This window comes from Hemitrygon akajei, chromosome 5, assembly GCF_048418815.1.
Source record: "Hemitrygon akajei chromosome 5, sHemAka1.3, whole genome shotgun sequence".
Classification (NCBI taxonomy): Eukaryota; Metazoa; Chordata; class Chondrichthyes; order Myliobatiformes; family Dasyatidae; genus Hemitrygon; species Hemitrygon akajei.
In genome coordinates, this window is record NC_133128.1 from 91,089,356 (window position 1) to 91,111,473 (window position 22,118).

Genomic DNA, 22,118 nt, shown 5'->3' on the forward strand with positions numbered 1-22,118 from the left:
TTATGTATTTTAGACTGCCAAAACCCCTTAATCAATAACGTTATTATACTGCAGATCATCACTGTTCCACCATAGATCGACAGCAGATGCAGTCTCACTGGCTCTCCACTCTGCTTTGGAGCACCTAGACATCAGCAAAACATATTATCAGTCTGGCTGATAATATCAATTTCAATAATATCCAATCAATTTCATCTTGGCATTCAATACCATCATGCCCTCATTATTAATTACTTGAATTATTAATAGCTTGAATACCTAAACCTTTGTACGTCCTCTGTGTTACGTACCCCGTAACTGGGTCACTTACCAGCAAAGATAGAGAGGTCCATTGAAGTCTGATGGTACTATTTTTAACAGTATTTATTGATAAAAATACACAAAGATAATATCAATGCAAACATACAGATAATAAACATCAATACTAAATCTAAAAGCGCGGGTATAATAATAATCAACAAGAAATAGCTCTATCGTTGTCTAGGGGATAATGTATTGTCCGATGGAAATATAAAAGTCACTCAAGTTCATTCAGGCTGCAGCTTTTGGTTGGAGAGAGAGACGATTTTTTTAGAACTTGCCCGTTTTCCTTTTTATGATGTTGATCCTTCGAAATGTCGTCGGTGGTGATCTCTTCTTTAGCTAAGCCGTCTTCCGTGGTAAGGCCCCAATCTCGGCAATGGGAAAGGACACACGTGGGCCTTCCACCGGCTGTCGCTATTAAACGCTGTCACGGGATTTCTAGCGTTTCTCCTGGTGCGTCTAAAGGGGTTGTTCCCCAGACCCTCTTTTACCCTTACTCACGGGGTCTCAGATGTCAATCAGGTTGGGATGATGCCCTCCCCCAACCAGCCCACGTTGCTCATTCCTTGAGGGCTTCGATGAATAGCATGGTGCTCAATACACAATTTCGTCTCCAAGAGACAATGGCCGTTTCCCCTGGCTTTGTATCGCTGAGGGGCCAGGACATTCCAAACCCCTTGTGGATTCTGCGTCTCTCTGTCATTTCCTGGGTCTCCTGACCTGAATTAATAGCGATCTTGCGATGAATGCTTAGCCCATTGGTCTGTTCTCTCTACAATGATGATTGTGTGGCCAAACACAGCTCAAACACCATCTATAAACTTACAGATTATTTACAGATTTTGGTAAAGTCTCAAATGCCAATGAGGAGGTGTACAAGAGTGAGATAGATAGACTGGTTGCTTCATGTTGCAACAGCAACCTTGCACACTATGCCAGCAAGTCTACAGAACTGATTGTGGGGTTTTAGGAAGGGGAAGTCGGGAGAACACACACCAGTCCACATTCAGGAATCAGTGATGGAAAGGGTGAGCACCTTTAAGTTCATGGGTGCCAGCGTCTCAGTAAATCTTTTCTAGACTCAACACGTCGATGGAATCATTAAGAAGGCATGCAAACAGCTCTACTTAGGAGTTTGAGGAGATTTTGAATATCATGAAAGACTTGCAGATTTACACAGTTCTTGCTGGTTGCATCGTGAAATGGAGGCTCCAATGCGCAGATTGCAAAAGCTGCGGAGAATTGTGGACTCAGCCAGCTCCATCACAAGCACAACCCTCCCCAGCATCAAGGACCTCAAGAAGGCAGCATCCATCATTGAGGGTCCTCACCATACTGGGCTTGCACTCTTCTCATTAGTCTCCTCCAGAAGGAGGTATAGGAACTCAATGTTTTATCAGCTTTTTCCCCTCTGTCAACAGATTTCTGAACAGTCTGTGGCCATTACCTTGTTATTCCTTTTTTATACACTATTTAATTATTTTATAATATAGAGAAGGTTTTATGCTTTGCACTGCACTGCTACCGCAAAACAAAAAATTTAGTCTTTTAAGTCAGTGAAATCAAAGAAAAAAGATGAGGCCTCATCTGTGATCTATTTTCCTTATCTTCGGGAATCCAGTAATAGAGAACCACCTTGATTCAGTTTTTTCTTGATATTTTCAATATACTGAGGGAATAAATCTGACAACAATCAATGTTATCAATGTTCATCTTTACTTAGCATTGAATTACAACGTCACAAGATGGCGGCGCGACGCAGCTTGCAGCAGCCACTCCAGAGCTGATAATCTATTATTTGTGAAGCGGGGTGCTGTGTGCAATCATAATCGGTTGAAATTGGATGTGGGAGCACGGAGGAACATCTGGAAATCTCCAGGAAGACCTTCTTCGTTGCCGATGCTGCTGTGAGGTCCGGGTCTCTGCTGGGAAGAACAGGCCCCCAGTCCTTGAGGTCGCGTTGCCGATGGCCGTTGGCGGGGGCGTCTTAATACGTTCGGCAGAGGATGGTGCTCAGAGAAGCTGTGCCAGAGGGGATGGTCGGAGGCTTGGAGGTTCGACAGACTCGGAGTCCGCTGCGGTCAGGTTGCTTTCACTGTGTGCTGCGTCTGCAAGACTGGGTTCAACGGAGCTTTCATTGCGTGCTGCGTCTGCGAGGCTGGGTTCGACGGTGCTTTCATTGCGTGCTGCGTCTGCGAGGCTGGGTTCGACGGAGCTTTCACTGTGTGCTGCGTCTGTGAGGCTGAGTCGGGCGGCGCCATGGAAGTTCATAGTGGGGGTATTCCCTTCTGCCGCCGGTGTGGAATGACGAGATAAAATCGGGACCCTGAGGACTTGTGGAATCTGTGTGGTGGTTTCTTTCGAACTTATAGTCTTTTAACATCTTCGGACTATTTTTACTGTGCCCGTGGTCTGTTTTTAATCAATTATGCTATTGTTTGCACTGTTGTAACTATGTGGCTTTGTGCAGGTCTTGTAGCTTTAGTTTTTGGTCTTGTTTTGTCTGGTGGATTTGGAGCTCCTTTCTGGGGAACGCGCTAAGATATTAATACGCAGCAGCCTCTCCGGACTCTGGATCGGGGATTGCCAAACGTTATGTGGATTTTCTGGAGTAGTCTGTTTTGTCATATGCTTTTGTGATATCATTCTGGAGGAACATTGTCTCATTTTTTAACTGCATTGCATTTTTGGTTTCTAAATGACAATAAACTGAATCTGAATCTGAATTGCTTTCTTGAAGTGTGGTGCCATTTGCAGTAAATGCAGCATTTATTCTGACTTACTGCTTTATTTATAGTTTGGAATTTCTCTGAGGAAAGTAATTTTGCCACATGGAGATAAATGAGACCGAGATGTTGGAATGTAGAGCAGTAAACAGTATTCTGGAGGAACTTAGCAATTCAGGTGAAATAGAATAGACAGCTAATGTTTTAAGTTGGTCTTAATCGTATATGAAGTAGGCAACACTTTATTTTTAAACTGTGATATTTTAAGTTCTCCCACAAAATTAGATAGCTCTCCCTATCCACTCAGAACCTCTTAGGATCTTCCATGCTTCAATCAAATTCCCTTTTATTCTTTTAAATTCCAGTGGATACAAGCCTAGGTTGTCCAACCTCTCATAAGACAATTGAACCATTCCACCTGTTGGTCTAGTAAGCCATCGTGGGAATCATTCCAATGCCTTATCATTCTTCCTTAAGTGAGATCAGTACTGTACCCAGTGATTCAGATATTAACTAACTAGGCAGATACATTAACACCATATAACAGACCTTTCAACGAGTGCATGGATAGGAAATGTTTAGAGTGATATGGGCTAAGCACAGGCAAATGGCACTAACAGATGGGCATCTTGGTGGACACGGACCAGTTGGGCTAAAGGACCTGTTTTTGGGCTGTATAGTTCTATATAACTAATACCCTATATTACCTCCCTCCTTTAGTATTCAAGAAATCAAAACTAACATCAGCCACTGGAATGTGACCAACTGAAGGGAGGAGTGTTAAGACTGGGTGAAGAAAAATAGATTTACAAACTGGTAATGTGCTAGAAGGGGGAAATATTCCTGTGAGATAACCAGATGTTGAGTGAAAATATCAGCTGAAGACCAAGCAAAATGGGTGGATGTTCCACTTCCCAGTTAAGGTGATGGGAGCTTACATCTAAGAGCTGCTTTACATTAAGACAATCTTAGTGAACTATTGCAAATGCAAAGTAAAGATCTTACAGTCTAGGAGAGATAGATCTCAAAAGGGAATATAAATAAAAAGTAAGGCTGAGAGAACAAGAGATAAACTACAGAAGTAATATGCTAAAATTCCTTATGTGTACATTGGAATGAAAAAAAAGCTGAATAAACACCCACAGTTAAATACTTGCAGAAATTTTACTGGTGTTCATTGTAGAGAGTCAGTGTAACAGAAGTTCAAGGAAGATGGCGAACATAACCTAATCTTCTAGTGCAGGCTCCTGACCCTAAAATATCAACAATTCCACCCCACCCACAGATGCTGATTGACTAGCTGAGATCCCCCAGCAGTTTGTTTTTAGACCTAGATTCCAGCACATGCAGTCACTTGGGTCTCCAAATGACATCACCCCATCACCATATCTCTTGCTTTGTGTTGTGTACAATCATATTTTTACTTTGGCCAGAGAATTTGAAGGATTCTCCATCCTTTAAATGAAAAAGGAGGATGACTGTTTTAGCCCACGAAGCAATTAAGTAAATCCACGTTGCTTCCTCTGTAAGGCAATCTCAGAGTACTCTATGTATTTAGTCTTGTATAATACAGGAAGATTTCCTAACTCTAGTATGCTAACAATTGATATTTTCTTCTATTTCCAAGTTGTATTTGTGTGTTAACCTTCTGTGATTTGTGTACTGGACACTAACAAAATAAGATCAAGAGATTTCTGGATACTAAGGGACTCAATTGATGTGGTAATTGTGCAGAAATGTGAAGCTGTGGAAGATTGGCCAGGACGTTGAGGAATGGTGGAGTAATCTTGAAGAGCCACATGGCCTACTCTTTCTTCAAAGTGCAATGTTCTTATTTTCTTAGGTCTGTGTCCCTTTGCAAGCTTTTGCAACTGCGATTTGCAACGACAGCCAACGTAATGCATTTTCCTCTCTTCCTTCTTCTAATTTTATAATGTGGATTGTAATCAGTACATTGCCCAAGCAATGATCTTGTGGCATTTCCTCCAAAGCTGTAGACAGTTAGTAGAAATTCATAAGTAATTTGGTCACAGTTTTTCAAAATTCTCATGATTGAGAATTATTGCCTCAGATGTTAAGTGGAGTGGATTTGCAGAAAAGAAATCTATCAGGAAAAATACCTTATGAGGGCTGAATTAGTGTTGAATGAAGGAACTAAATAAGAAACTTGCATGTCATCAGCTTGGGATGGATGTGAACCCCTGTTGCAGTGGTAAAATAGCTCTCCGCAGTGTGCCAGTTCCATGTTCCTATTTCTAGAACTCAAATCAAGTTTTGTCTGGAAGATTAATAGGTGAGAGGGAAACCTGAAAATCTGCTTGTTTAAAAGGTTGACTCAGTGGTGCTGGCCAGAATATGATACTCTGCAGCCAATTACATCCTGAGTGCCACACTGTGATAAAATTATTCCTAACCTAAAGATTGATTAAAAAATATACTTCACTGACATTAAAATACATTGGGAAAGCTTAAAGTTGTGCAAAGTGCTCTTGGGAAATCTTCCAGAATTAAGAACAGCTTCTTTTCCACTGCTGTCAGACTTCTGAACCAATCATCTCTTACACACCCTCTTCCTAGTGGTGCTACTACATTCTCAGGATCTTAGCTCTACCTCTCTCAGACTACATCCACACTAGAGCTGATAATTTTGAAAACGCCGGTTTTGTATAAAAATGATAGGCGTCCACACTATGCATTTTTGAAAATATCTCTATCCACATTGAAACAGAAATTTCGGCGAATTTCCTCCAACTGCGCATGCACAGGACACATCTACCGAAAACAAGCAACATGTTTGGTGTTGAATCTCGCTGTAAAAGTGCACGTTTGTGTAGTTACAGGCTAGAAAAACTTAAAACAACAGACAGCTGTTGGCTTTCGCGCAGGAGAACCTAAAGTAAAAAAACAAATACTGGAGCGTATGGAGGCAACTGACGGAGTTCACGGACAGATTGACCCGGCTGACGATGAACATTGAAAAACTGACTAACTCTGTTACATTAATAAAGCCCCTTGTTAAATGTATATAACATGTCCGCATCAGTGTTATCTTGTATTTCCATACGATGTTACATTATGCTGTTACACATCGATTGTCAGAGAAGTACTTGCGTAAATAGGTAAACCACCTTCATACGAGCAAGGACAGAAAACAGGGCAAAGTGAGTATACTTATTTATTCAGTAAATTATGGGTCAAAGTATTTGATGAGTACTCTTCTAACTCTTCTGGCTTCAGTCTCGTTGCTGTCTGTTCTGAAATTGTTAGGTTGCGTTCAAGTAAACAATAAAATCGTGCACTGCCGTCTGACAGCGTTTTCAGAAGTCTCCGGTTACCCTGTCCACACTGATCTGCCCGAGCAGCGTTTTCAAAAATACCCACCCTGGAAAGCGTTTCTGAAAAGCTCCAGTTTCAGGGGACGAAAACGCCGTTTTAGTGTGGACGGAGGGTAAAAAATAAGAGAAAAAGCTTCGGTTACGGATTTATCCGGTGTAATGTGGTCGTAGCCTCAATTATTTTCTCATTGTCACATTAACATTTCTTTTTGACTGCTTTAGATCTTCTGATTCACTACGGTCTTTGTAACATACTGCTGTTTTGTGCTAGTATAAATCTAAAGTAACGTAAGTATCTCACCTGCTCTCTCTAATCCCACCTTCCTCCAAGTTCCTCTCTCCTTTCCTACTCTCCTTTCATCCCTCTCTTAAATCACCTTTCCCACAAACATCAATGTTTTTTGCTTTTATTGCAACTAGGGCTGCTCTGATACACCCTTACCGTGGCTGAAACTAATGAGTAAATCTTTGGCAGGTTACCTTTGCCAGAATGTAAACTATCCAGCTACTGGACTTTCAACCAACCAGAGAATGCACATTGCAAGATTCTTTGCCCAACGGAGTCTCGACAAACACTGATGAAGGTTTGATCTGCTCTCCACTTCCTGTGCAATATAAATATTTATGTTTTGATAAGTTGTCCTCAACTTGAAATGTTTAACTTAACAGATGACTTAGATGGGGTCTAGGCTTTGCCACGTTCAAAGACTTTTGGAGGAGTTTTGTGGGTGTGGCGTGCACTGGCCCACCCGTGCCAATGTGTAGTTTGAAGCTCTGCCCACAGAAGTCATCTGCAAGCCTTTGAAGATGGCCACATCCAATTCCCAGCTTGGGAAAGTCTGTCAGTGCTATTAGTCCTTCTGAATGTTTCTGACAGACAGCAATATTTAAAACTCTTACAACTATTAACAGACTTTTAAATTTGTTTTTAAAGTCAAATCTAGCATTAAAACAAATAATTAGAAAGATTAAAGCAAATACATGCAGATTTTTAAGAAGTGAGATTTACCTCAGTTACTGTTAGGCGACACAGTGGTGCAGCTCAGAAAGATGCTATCCCAGTCTCCAGCAAACTGGGTTTGATTCTTACCATCTATGCTGTCGGTGTGGAGTGTGCACGTTCTCCCTGTGACTGTGTGGGTTTCCACTGAGAGATCCTGTTTCCTTCTATGTTGCAAAAACATGGAATGGACTACAGTAACACACACAAAATGCTGGTGGAACACAGCAGGCCAGGCAGCATCAATAGGGAGAAGCGCTGTCGACGTTTCGGGCCGAGACCCTTCGTCAGGAGTATAGGAGTAGGGAGCGCTTCTCCCTATAGATGCTGCCTGGCCTGCTGTGTTCCACCAGCATTTTGTGTGTGTTGTTGTTTGAATTTCTAGCATCTGCAGATTCCTCGTGTATGGACTACAGTAAATTGTTCCATGTGCGTAAGTGAATGCAAAACTAAACATAGATCAGTACACCACAGGAAGAGACCTTTAAGCACACCAAGTCAATGCCAACCATGATGCTAGCTTACTTAATGTCATCCACCTGCACATGGTCCATATCTATCTTTTCCCTTCCTGTTCAAGTCTGTCTAAATGTCTCTCAAATATTGCTATTGTATCTACTTATCTATTGCAAATATTGCTATTGTATCTACCAGCTACCCTAGTGGCACATTCAATGCACCCAGCACTCTTTGGCAAAAGTTCACCTCACACATCTTAATCTTCCCCCCCTCATCTTAAATGCATGCTCTCTAGTATTTGACATTTCTTCCCTGGGATAATGACTCTTGAATATCTACCACATTGATACCTCTCATAATTCTATAAATTCCTATCAGCTCACTCCTCAGCGACTGACATTCCAACAAAAGCAATACAAGTTTGTTGGGAGTGATGGGAAAATAAAAATGGGATTAATCTAAATTGGTAGTCGATGGTAAGCACAGACTTCCTGTTTCTCTGTGATATGACTCTATAACTTTAGGATTCCGTAAGCCAACAAGATCAGCATTACAGATGCAGAGCTGCTGAGTTTGGGTCACACTCAGGAAAATCCAGTCAGGTCAATCCACCATTCCATTGTTGTTTTGGATTATTTTCTGCATCCATCTATATTTTAATGATGTACATGTTTGGGTCTTCAAATCTCTGCGGACTTCTTTGGTTTCTTCCTTTTGTTATTTAATAACTGGCTCTGATCTTTAGCTGACTTCACATGTGTCTACTTTAAAGTACAATTGCCAGAGCTTTGCTGATTTGTGTATTCTGTCAGTACCATCCCTCCACAGCTTTTCTCCCTGTGGAGACACACCAGTTACCACAGATCTCTGCCTCTTGCCAGTTCCATGTTGAAACCTTGAATTGTGTTAGATATGGACATAACATCAATTAACCAGATGCATCTGGTATCTTTACTGCATTGACTATATATGTCTTTCCTGTATGGAAGGTAGAACAGTACAGCATTGGAACAGGTCTGCAGTTGGCAATGATGCTAATAATGCCTAATTAAACTAATCCCTTCTGCCTGCACGTGATTCGTATTCCTCCATTCTCTGAAGGTTCAGGGCCTATCATAGAGTCTTTTAAAGCCACTAACTTATCTGTCTCCATCACCAATCCTGGTAGCACATTCCAGTCACTCACCACTCTGTGTAAAAGAAAACCTGCTCCTCATATCTCCTTTGAACTTTGCCCTCTTACCTTAAACATATAACCCTGTGAAAAAGATAACCACTCACAATTTTATTATCTTTTATCAGGTCTCCCCTCAGCTTAGGAAATAACCCATTTTTGCCTTATGGCAATGTCATCTAATCCAGGTAACATCCTGGTAAACCATTTCTGCATTCTCTCCAAGGCCTCTCCATCCTTCCAGTAATGGAATGACCAGAAATGAATGCAAAACGTCAGATGCTGTCTAACCAGAGTTTTATAAACCTGCAGTATCATTTCCTGACTCTTTAATTTGGTGTATTGACTAATACTCCTTCTTTAGCACCCTATCAGCTTGTGTGGCCACTTTCAGGGAGCATGAACTTGGACTCCAAGATCTCTTTGACCATTAAAACTAAGGCTCCTGCTGTTAACAGCATACTGTACTGCTACATTACATTTGATCTCCTAAAGTCCAACACCTCACACTTATTCGAATTTGAATTCCATCTGTCATCCCTCCACCTATACCTGCAACTAATCTATCTCCCACTGTATCTTTCAAGAGCCTTTTACGCTATCCATAATGCCACCAATCTTTGCATCATCTGTTAAGTGTGTGTGTGTGTGTGCGCATGTGTATGTGTGTGTATTGTTACATTGTGAGTATAGATCGAGTGTGGTGTAACTCTTTTGTCTTTTTGTTAATAGGGCCCCTTATACCTAAAGGTTCAGGACTATCCCCTGGAACGGCATGAATCAAGGGGGCTGAACTTCACAGAGGAACAAGCCCACTGGACAATTCCCCTGAATGAAGTTAATATTGTATGTGATGTTGCCACAATCAAAGGTAATTCCCTTACTCCCACAAGCAGCAAAAAGGCTGACTTCTCTCAGCTGCTCTGTTCTACAATACCTTTTCCAGTGGTGTTAAAATCTCTTTTGAGTCTTGTTGCAAGCCTTTTATATTCCTATATAATGAGGGCATAGATCAAATGGATGTCCACAGTCTTTTTTCCCCTGAGAAGAGTAGTCTAAAACTAGGGAGCATAGGTTTATGGTGAAAGTGGAAAGGTCTAAAGGTGATGTGAAGGGTAAAATCTTTCCATACAGAGAATGGTGGGCATGGGGAACAGGCTGCCAAAGAAAATGGTAGAGGGAGGTACAATACAATGGTTGAAAGACATTTGGACAGGTACATAAATAAGAAAGGTTTAGAGGGATATGGACCATACAGAAGCAAATGGGACTAACTCAGTCCCTGGTTGGCATGAACAAATTAGACTAGAGGGCCTGTTTCTATGCTTCGTAATTCTATGATTCTTATAGTTAGCAAGGTACAAGAAAGCGGCCAGTGAAGGAGTGGAGATTTGAGGCTTTGACTCGAGAGATTCTGGCACTTTTGGCAGTTGGACTGTGCAATCAAGTCAATCAAGATTTGAATAGCTCAGCAGAAAGCCGTTGATTAGACAATCAAGATTTGAATAGCTCAGACTCAGCAGAAAGTAGCTGATTGGGCAATCGAGGTCAGGTGACCAAGCAGTTTGAAAGGCTCAAACAAATAAATAGAGGGTTACCTCAAGCGCAGCGGCCTGTGGAAAGTGGCCAGTGAGTGAGTGGGCCAGTGAAGGAGTGGAGATTTGAGGCTTTGACTCGAGAGACTTCGACGAGAAGAGGCTGAGGACGAGCTTCACTCCAAGTGAGGTAAGGCCGGGTAAGTTCCTTTCAAAGGAGAAAGTTTCAAAAGTTGAGGCAAGTATTGGGTAGGTCATGGCAGCTGAGATCAGCCCCGTGGTTTGTTCATCCTGCAGCATGTGGGAAATCAGGGATACTTCCAGTGTCCCTGATGACTATGTGTGCAGGAAGTGTGTCCAACTGCAGCTTCTGGCAGACCGCATTGAGCGTCTGGAGCTGCGATTGGATTCATACTGGAGCATCCGTGATGCTGAGAAAGTCATGAATAGCACGTTCAGTGAGTTGGCCACACCACAGGTAAAGGCTACACAGGCAGAAAGGGAAGGGGTGGCCACTAGACAGTGTAGCAGTAGGCAGGTAGTGCAGGAGTCCCCTGAGGTCATCTCCCTCCTAAACAGATATACTGTTTTGGATACTGTTGGGGGAGATGTCTGATCAGGGGAAGGCAGCAGCAGCTGAGTTCATTGCACCATGGGTGGCTCTGCGGCACAGGAGGGAAGGAAGAGGAGTGGGAGAGCTATAGTGATAGGGGATTCGATTGTAAGGGGAATAGATAGGCGTTTCTGCGGCCGCAAACGAGACTCAAGGATGGTATGTTGCCTCGCTGGTGCAAGGGTCAAGGACGTCTCTGAGCGGCTGCAGGACATTCTGGAATGGGAGGGTGAACAGCCAGTGGTTGTGGTGCACATAGGTACCAACGATATAGGTAAAAAACAGGATGAGGTCCTACGAGGTGAATTTAGGGAGTTAGGAGATAAACTAAAAAATAGGACCGCAAAGGTAATAATTTCTGGATTACTACCAGTGCCACGTGCTAGTCAGAGTAGAAATAGGAGAATATTTCAGATGAATACGTGGTTTGAAAAATGGTGCAAGGGGGAGGGATTCAAATTTCTGGGGCATTGGAACCAGTTCTGGGGGAGGTGGGACCGGTATAAACAGGACGGTCTGCACCTGGGCTGGACTGGAACCAATGTCCTAGGGGGACTGTTTGCTACTGCTGTTCAGGAGGATTTAAACTAATGTGGCAGGGGGATGGGAACAAGTGCAGAGAGACAGAGGGGTGTAAAATGAGGGTAGAAGCAAAAAGTAGAAAGGTGAAAAGTAAAAGTGGCAGGCAGGCAAATCCAGGGCAAAAAGCAAAAAGAGCCACTTTTCAACATAATTGTATAAGGGCTGGGCTAAGAGTGTTGTAAAAACAAGCCTGAAGGCTTTGTGTGTCAATGCGAGGAGCATTCGTAACAAGGTGGATGAATTGAATGTACAGATAGTTATTAATGAATATGATATAGTTGGTGTTACGTATTCAGGCAACAATAATTATAGATGAGTTAGACGAAGGGTTTTTATAACAAATAACACGTTTATTAAACACTGATAACAAACCCCCTTCAAAAGTAAACAAACCCAAACAATGATCCGAGCTCAGCTGCTCAAACAGTCCTTAATAGCGTTGCAGTCCCAAACAGTCTTTAAAGCGGTATTGAAAAGAACTCAATTCTTTAAAGCGATATGCCGACAGTTCAAAAGCTCACGGTACTTTTAAAAGGAGAGACTTTTTAAAGCGAGGTAAATTCTCTTCCACGTCGATGTCCTTCGATTCCCAGCGTCGAACTCCCACGTCGAATTTTATTAAATATAACAACTTAAAGTGACTGACCTTCCTTCCACAATATTCTCAATCTCCCGCTTTTTCCAGCGGAGACTATCATGAGAATAGTAAACGAAATCCTTCCGAATGAGGATCACACAAGGTCGAAGTCAATCCATCGAAAATCGATTTTCCTCGATCTCCATTTTCCAAACTTCACTCTCCCTTAGCAAAGAAACCGTTGGCTCTGACCTTTTAAACTTTAGGCATTATATAAAACTTCATTTTTAACTAAACTGCGTCATCACATTAAATCACACAGTGATATGAAGTCATCTTGGCAAATCCAGCCACGAACTGCCCCACCTGACAGGGTGGGTCTCCCTTTTATACCCTGTAGAAAAAACCTGTCACATGACCTCTACTGGCGGGAAAATGACATCACTCCACCATTACCTCATGTCCAGTATAACTTCAACCCCAGTCACGTGACAAGGGTACCACTGTCACGTGTCACGTGTACGTAACATTGGGATCACAGAGACATGGCTCCAGGGTGACCAAGGATGGGAGCTCAACATCCAGGGATATTCAATATTCAGGAGGGATAGACAGGAAAGAAAAGGAGGTGGGGTAGCTTTGCTGGTTAGAGAGGAGATTAACGCAATAGAAAGGAAGGACATTAGCCTGGAGGATGTGGAATCGATATGGGTAGAGCTGCATAACACTAAGGGGCAGAAAACGCTGGTGGGAGTTGTGTACAGGCCACCTAACAGTAGTAGTAAGGTTGGGGATGGCATTAAACAGGAAATTAGAAATGTGTGCAATAAAGGAACAGTAGTTATAATGGGTGACTTCAATCTACATATAGATTGGGTGAACCAAATTGGTAAGGGTGCTGAGGAAGAGGATTTCTTGGAATGTATGCGGGATGGTTTCCTGAACCAACATATCGAGGAACCAACTAGAGAGCAGGCCATTCTAGATTGGGTATTGAGCAATGAGGAAAGGTTAGTTAGCAGTCTTGTCATGCGAGGCCCCTTGGGTAAGAGTGACCATAATATGGTGGAATTCTTCATTAAGATGGAGAGTGACATAGTTAATTCAGAAACAAAGGTTCTGAACTTAAAGAAGGGTAACTTTGAAGGTATGAGACGTGAATTAGCTAAGATAGACTGGCAAATGATACTTCAAGGGTTGACGGTGGATATGCAATGGCAAGCATTTAAAGATCACATGGATGAACTACAACAATTGTTCATCGCAGTTTGGCAAAAGAATAAACCAGGGAAGGTAGTGCACCCGTGGCTGACAAGGGAAATTAGGGGTAGTATCAAGTCTAAAGAAGAAACATATAAATTAGCAAAAAAAAGCGGCACACCTGAGGACTGGGAGAAATTCAGAGACCAGTAAAGGAGGACAAAGGGCTTAATTAGGAAAGGGAAAAAAGATTATGAGAGAAAGCTGGCAGGGAACATAAAAACTGACTGTAAAAGCTTTTATAGATATGTGAAAAGAAAAAGATTGGTCAAGACAAATGTAGGTCCCTTACAGTCAGAAACAGGTGAATTGATCACAGGGAACAAAGACATGGCAGACCAATTGAATAACTACTTTGGTTCTGTCTTCACTAAGGAGGACATAAATAATCTTCCGGAAATAGTGATGGACCGAGGGTCTAGTGAGATGGAGGAACTGAGGGAAATACATGTTAATAGGGAAGTGGTGTTAGGTAAATTGAAGGGATTAAAGGCAGATAAATCCCCAGGGCCAGATGGTCTGCATACCAGAGTGCATAAGGAAGTAGCCCAAGAAATAGTGGATGCATTAGTGATAATTTTTCAAAACTCCTTAGATTCTGGATTAGTTCCTGAGGATTGGAGGGTGGCTAATGTAACCCCACTTTTTAAAAAAGGAGGGAGAGAGAAACCAGGGAATTATAGACCGGTTAGTCTGATATCGGTGGTGGGGAAAATGCTAGAGTCGGTTATCAAAGATGTGATAACAGCACATTTGGAAAGAGGTGAAATCATCGGACACAGTCAGCATGGATTTGTGAAAGGAAAATTATGTCTGACAAATCTTATAGAATTTTTTGAAGATGTAACTAGTAGAGTGGATAGGGGAGAACCAGTGGATGTGGTATATTTAGATTTTCAAAAGGCTTTTGACAAGGTCCCACACAGGAGATTAGTGTGCAAACTTAAAGCACACAGTATTGGGGGTATGGTATTGATGTGGATAGAGAATTGGTTGGCAGACAGGAAGCAAAGAGTGGGAGTAAACGGGACTAGTGGGGTACCGCAAGGCTCAGTGCTGGGACCCCAGTTGTTTACAATATATATTAATAATTTAGACGAGGGAGTTAAATGCAGCATCTCCAAGTTTCCGGATGACACGAAGCTGGGCAGCGGTGTTAGCTGTGAGGAGGATGCTAAGAGGATGCAGGGTGACTTGGATAGGTTAGGTGAGTGGGCAAATTCATGGCAGATGCAATTTAATGTGGATAAATGTGAGGTTATCCACTTTGGTTGCAAGAACAGGTAAACAGATTATTATCTGAACGGTGGCTGATTAGGAAAAGGAGAGATGCAACGAGACCTGGGTGTCATTGGACACCAGTCATTGAAGGTGGGCATGCAGGTGCAGCAGGCGGTGAAAAAGGCAAATGGTATGTTGGCATTCATAGCAAAAGGATTTGAGTACAGGAGCAGGGAGGATCTACTGCAGTTGTACAAGGCCTTGGTGAGACCGCACCTAGAATATTGTGTGCAGTTTTGGTCCCCTAATCTGAGGAAAGACATTCTTGCCATAGAGGGAGTACAGAGAAGGTTCACCAGATTGATTCCTGGGATGGCAGGACTTTCATATGAAGAAAGACTGGATCGACTAGGCTTATACTCACTGGAATTTAGAAGATTGAGGGGGGATCTTATTGAAACGTATAAAATTCTAAAGGGATTGGACAGGCTAGATGCAGGAAGATTGTTTCCGATGTTGGGGAAGTCCAGAACGAGGGGTCATAGTTTAAGGATAAAGGGGAAGCCTTTTAGGACTGAGATGAGGAAAAACTTCTTCACACAGAGAGTGGTGAATCTGTGGAATTCTCTGCCACGGGAAACAGTTGAGGCCGGTTCATTGGCTATATTTAAGAGGGAGTTAGATATGGCCCTTGTGGCTAAAGAGATCAGGGGGTATGGAGAGAAAGCAGGTACAGGGTTCTGAGTTGAATGATCAGCCATGATCATACTGAATGGCGGTGCAGGCTCGAAGGGCCGAATGGCCTACTCCTGCACCTATTTTCTATGTTTCTGTGTTTCTAAAAGAGAAACAAGCTGTCAAAGTATGGATGGAGTCCAAATCCTGTGGAATTATTTAGAAGGAAATTCTATTATAATCTTTCTGTGCTGTAGTGTTCTTTGACTCCGTGACTCTATTCTATGACTCTAATGTGGTAGAGTTCAACTAGAGGACCTCAAATTTCAATGTGATAATCTGTGTTAGTGATGTTAGCTGGGATGCCAATGTTTTTTTTCAAAATTCCCAGAAGTTATTTTATCCACCAAAAGGAGCCGATGGCATATTTATTAAGGCAGTGTTCGTTCAGAACCGCATTGGACTGCCAGTCTGGAATATCACACTGATCTGGATTAAGGCTTAATCTTCGGATGGATAAGTGTGTCCCCTCCAGGAACAGTTGATCCTCAGAAGATGCATTAGTGAATGTTCAGTGGTAACAAATCCATTGATTTAGTCATGTTCCCAAGATCCTTCCCCTGCTCCTAAAACCTTTTCCCTCTTCCCATGGCTCAGATTTGGCTGAATCCTTTAGGGAAGAGATCATCAGTGTCTCGTCAAGTAATGCAGTTGAAGATTTTAAAAGTTGAGGAACAATGTCTGTTTAGCAATGAGTAGGCAATTTCCACTGTTCTTTCACAGTTGCCTTCTGTTGTACTTCTGACACGTATAGTGACAGAGCACAGTCAGTTGGTCACTGAATGGTAGACACTGTCAGCAAAGGGAAATATGTTTAGATGTGAATCATTGACAGCAACAGTTTGTTAATCTAGGAACATCCTGGGGTTAGTGCTGAACTAGGATATCTGCATGCCTTCATCTTTGTGGATCAGTGAGGTATGTAATGAATAATGTCAGTGATGGGCCACATTTTTCAGGCTCCAATCCTAACTCTACAGGGAATTCTTGATGTGATCAAGGCCATTGTATCTGGTGGGATGGGCTACCATAATGGCATTATTCACAATAAACTACCAGCCGGCATGCATGGTTTGTACTTGACTGGGAATTGTGGGCTTCGGATGCCATGTTCCTCTACTAGTGGAGACACAAGAGACTGCAGATGCTGAAATCTGGAGCAACAACAAAACATTGGAGGAGTTCAGTGGCTCTGGCAGCATATAAAGAGGAAAATATGTAGTCAATGTTTGAAGTCGAAACCCTTTATCTGGACTGCAGATGAAACGGTCTAGATGAAGGGTTTTGCCTGAAATATCTGCTGTCGATTTTCCTCCACCAATGCTGTCTCATCCACAGAGTTCCTCCTGCAATTAGTTTTTTTGTTACTAGTTACAGCTTCAGAAAAACAAGGCAGGGAGAAGGCTGCCAAGCAGTCAATGAAAATTGTTAAATAAACGTTTGGCATTTATGTAAATTTTCTTTATGTAAGAAAATTAGGTAAGCAATGTAGTGGCCAATTTGTTCACAATAAGATCTCACAAACAGAAATGACATAATATTTCACTGCTGTCGGTTGAATGAGTGAGGTAGACCAAGAAGCCAGTGAGCATGGTACTTTAATGCTGTCAAGAGATCTTTCAAATCCATTTGAGAGGGCGGAAGGGTCTTGGTGTAATGTCTCAATGAAAGTGTAGTATTTCTGACAATGAAGCACAGGGATGACTTTATAAAGGTGTATAAAATCATGAAGGGGCATAGATAGGGTAAATGCACCCAGTCCTTTTCCCAGGGAAAGGGAACCCAAAAGCTAGTGGACATCCAGTAAGCTTAAGGAGACAGGGAAAGGATTTAACAGGGACAGGGGGCAACCTCTTCACTTAGAGTGTGTTGCATCCATAGGACAAGCTGTTAGAGGAAGTAGTTGAGATGAGTACAATAATGACATTTAGAAGTCTCTTGAGCAAGTACGTAGATAGAGAAAGGTTTAGAGGGATTATGGACTAAATGTAGGCAGATAGGGCTGGCTTTGATAGGCATGAACAAATTGGGCTGAAGTGCCTGTTTCCGTGTTCTGTCATTCTCAGCTGAGCTTTTTATAGAGCTTTCACATTCTGAGTTCAGAATGCTGGCCACTGAATCTCAACAGGTTGTGGCTGAATTGTATTTATAGTGGGACGGTGGATTAATTAGTGCTTTACTTCTATCAACACTTTTTACGAAGTATGATGAGATCATAAAAATATTTCACATTGAGCAGAGCTAGTGGAGTGTGTCCAACTACCCGCACTGTGACCACAGTCATTGTACAGGCAGAATTGAACTCAGCACACAATCCCACTTAAATAAAATAGGCAGGAGTCAGAATAAGTTAATGCTTGAGATTCAGTCTGTTGCTTTTGGCAATGGGAGAAAAGCAATTAGCTAATTACAAATGGAACTATAATCTTATGATGTTAAAATCTGTAATTATTTTCCCACGCTCCCTCCCTCACCTGGCTCCATCTGTCCATCATCCCACTCCTCACCTGGATCCACCTATCATGAACCAGCTCCTGCCTCAGCCTTCCCCTCACATTTTTATGTTGTCTCCCCTTTACACTCTCAGTCCTGATGCAGGGTCTTGCCCAAAGCAAACACCTTCCCCTTAACTCCACAGATTTCAGACACACTGAGATCCTTCAGTAGCTCAAATCATCCAGCATGTGCAGTCTTTACATTCTTAGGAGGTTGAGGAGATTCAGCATGTCACTGAATATTCTAACAAACTTCATCTGACATTTCTCTGTCTATGTCTGCAACTGATCTATTTCCCACTGTATCCTTTGGTAGTCTCCCACTCTATCCACAACACTACCTGCCTTCATATCGTATGCAAGCCTATTAAGCTAGCATCTAAGTTTTCAACCATATAACCATATAACAATCACAGCACGGAAACAGGCCATTCCGGCCCTCCTAGTCCGTGCCAAACTCTTAATCTCACCTAGTCCCACCTACCCGCACTCAGCCCATAACCCTCCACTCCTTTCCTGTCCATATACCTATCCAATTTTACCTTAAATGACACAACTGAACTGGCCTCTACTACTTCTACAGGAAGCTCATTCCACACAGCTATCACTGAGTAAAGAAATACCCCCTCGTGTTTCCCTTAAACTTTTGCCCCCGAACTCTCAAATCATGTCCTCTCGTTTGAATCTCCCCTACTCTCAATGGAAACAGCCTATTCACGTCAACTCTATCTATCCCTCTCAACATTTTAAATACCTCGATCAAATCCCCCCTCAACCTTCTACGCTCCAATGAATAGAGACCTAACTTGTTCAACCTTTCTCTGTAACTTAAGTGCTGAAACCCAGGTAACATCCTAGTAAATCTTCTCTGCACTCTCTCTAATTTATTGATATCTTTCCTATAATTCGGTGACCAGAACTGTACACAATATTCCAAATTTGGCCTTACCAATGCCTTGTACAATTTTAACATTACATCCCAACTTCTGTACTCAATGCTCTGATTTATAAAGGCCAGCGTTCCAAAAGCCTTCTTCACCACCCTATCTACATGAGACTCCACCTTCAGGGAACTATGCACTGTTATTCCTAGATCTCTCTGTTCCACTGCATTCCTCAATGCCCTACCATTTACCCTGTATGTTCTATTTGGATTATTCCTGCCAAAATGTAGAACCTCACACTTCTCAGCATTAAACTCCATCTGCCAACGTTCAGCCCATTCTTCTAACCGGCATAAATCTCCCTGCAAGCTTTGAAAACCCACCTCATTATCCACAACACCTCCTACCTTAGTATCATCAGCATACTTACTAATCCAATTTACCACCCCATCATCCAGATCATTTATGTATATTACAAACAACATTGGGCCCAAAACAGATCCCTGAGGCACCCCGCTAGTCACCGGCCTCCATCCCGATAAACAATTATCCACCACTACTCTCTGGCATCTCCCATCTAGCCACTGTTGAATCCATTTTATTACTCCAGCATTAATACCTAACGACTGAACCTTCTTAACTAACCTTCCATGTGGAACTTTGTCAAAGGCCTTGCTGAAGTCCATATAGACTACATCCACTGCCTTACCCTCGTCAACATTCCTCGTAACTACTTCAAAAAATTCAATAAGGTTTGTCAAACATGACCTTCCACGCACAAATCCATGCTGGCTACTCCTAATCAGATCCTGTCTATCCAGATAATTATAAATACTATCTCTAAGAATACTTTCCATTAATTTACCCACCACTGATGTCAAACTGACAGGTCTATAATTGCCAGGCTTACTTCTAGAACCCTTTTTAAACAATGGAACCACATGAGCAATACGCCAATCCTCCGGCACAATCCCCGTTTCTAATGACATCTGAAAGATCTCCGTCAGAGCTCCTGCTATCTCTACACAAACTTCCCTCAAGGTCCTGGGGAATATCCTGTCAGGACCCGGAGATATATCCACTTTTAAATTTCTTAAAAGCGCCAGTACTTCCACCTCTTTAATTGTCATAGGTTCCATAACTTCCTTACTTGTTTCCCACACCTTACACCATTCAATATCCTTCTCCTTAGTGAATACCGAAGAGAAGAAATCGTTCAAAATCTCTCCCATCTCCTTCGGCTCCACACATAGCTGACCACCCTGATTCTCTAAGGGACCAATTTTATCCCTCACTATCCTCTTGCTTTTAATATAACTGTAGAAGCCTTTCGGATTTACTTCCACCTTATTTGCCAAACCAAACTCGTAACTTCTTTTAGCTTTTCTAATCTCTTTCTTAAGTTTCCTTTTACATTCTTTATATTCCTCGAGCAATTCCTTTACTCCATGCTGCCTATATCTATTGTAGACATCCCTCTTTTTTCGAACCAAGTTTCTAATATCCCTTGAAAACCATGGCGCTTTCAAACCTTTAACCTTTCCTTTCAACCGAACAGGAACATAAAGATTCTGTACCCTCATAATTTCACCCTTAAATGACCTCCATTTCTCTATTACATCCTTCCCATAAAACAACTTGACCCAATCCACTCTCTCTAAATCCCTGCGCAAACCAGGTCATTTATATATATCACAAACAGCAGAAGTCCCAGTGTGGATCACTGCAGAACACCACTAGTCACAGATCTCCCGTCAGAATAAGTCTCATCAACCATGACCCTCTGCCTTCTATGTGCTTGGCAATTCTGAATCTAAATGACCAATATCCCATGAGGGATCTTGTCAAATGCATTACTAAATCCTTGTAGACAATATCCACTGTTCTGTCTTCATCAATCACCTTTGTCACTTCCTCAAAATACTCAATCAAGTTAGTAAGATGTGGCCTGCCTCACATAAAGCCATGCTGACTGTCCTCAATTTGACCATGATCTTAAAATGCTCATAAATCTTATCCCTAAGATTTCTTTCCTACTCCAGACGTGAGACTCACCAGTCTATAGTTCCCTATTAGTCCTATTTCCTTTCCTGAATAATAAAATGAAATTAGTTTCTGTTGAAGCAATCTTGTTGCATTGTGGTCTGATATGGCAACTCAAATGTGCAGAAACATCAGAAGCTGCAACGAGTAGTGGACTCATCACAGGTACATTCTTCCCCACCACTGATAGTATCTGCAGACTCTTTGCCTCAAGAAGACAACTTCTATCATCAAAGATCCCCACCATCTTTTCACAGCTGCTATTGGGCAGGAAATATAGGAAGTCCCACACCACCAGGTTCAAGAACAGCTGCTTCCCTTCAATCATTCACTTTTTGAACCATACTGCACCACCCTAATCACTACTCAGTGTAGAAACTCTATGACCCCTTTGCACTACAATGGACTTTTATTTGTTTTATTTAGTGTTCTTTCTTGTATAATTTGGTATAATTTATGTTTTTCTTGTGAACGTTGTGTATCTGATGCTGTGAGCCTATGATTCTTTTGCAAGTAAGTTTTTTATTGCAACTGTGCATACATGTACTTGTGCATATGGCTATAATCCTTGACTTTGATTCTACAAATAAACCTTGCTGGTTACTAAACGGAACCTTTGTAGAATGTGTTCACTGATATACTGTTATCACACACAGGTGAAACCACTGACACCATATATGTGGCGACATGTAATCCAGTCTCGCTGTACTCAATGGACGTGCCTGGCAGCTACATACAGTACGTGGATTTGTATGACATCTTTCCCCGGAATACCAGTCGTGTGTGGCAGCCCTTTGTGACGGTGGCTCCATTGGGTCAATCACTCCACAACCAAGTCATATTACACGAGGAGCAGGTATTTAATGCACTTGGGCAAGTTCAGCAGGCGGTTCTTATGAAGCAGCAGTTAATGTTTTACACTAATTTCAGAGATGCAAAGCAGAATATAAAATGCTCACTTCCCAGACTGAGCAAGCACATTCCGTAAACTCCATTGTATGAAAGATAGAAATTTACAACTAGGTACAACCAATTCTTCCCAGTGCTTTTGCTTTGTCTGCTCAAATAGTCCAAATCATATTTACCTCCCCACCAATTCCCCCTTTGCTCCCGTGACCTCCCTCTCTGATTTAATCTTGAGTATTAATATTGTTTCTGTTTCAAGCATGGAAGTGC

The 22,118-nt window shown here is 42.1% G+C and overlaps 1 protein-coding gene across 2 annotated transcripts in view; it reads left to right on the forward strand.

Annotated features, from left to right (window-relative positions):
- The window catches only part of vwa8 (von Willebrand factor A domain containing 8), a 501,727-nt gene that overhangs the window by 343,269 nt on the left and 136,340 nt on the right, over positions 1–22,118 (forward strand). For both annotated transcript variants that reach the window (XM_073046008.1, XM_073046009.1), the window contains exons 27-29: positions 6,840–6,948; positions 9,730–9,868; positions 21,599–21,798. In XM_073046008.1, the coding sequence (XP_072902109.1) occupies positions 6,840–6,948; positions 9,730–9,868; positions 21,599–21,798 (448 nt within the window). The remainder of the gene's footprint in view (positions 1–6,839; positions 6,949–9,729; positions 9,869–21,598; positions 21,799–22,118) is intronic.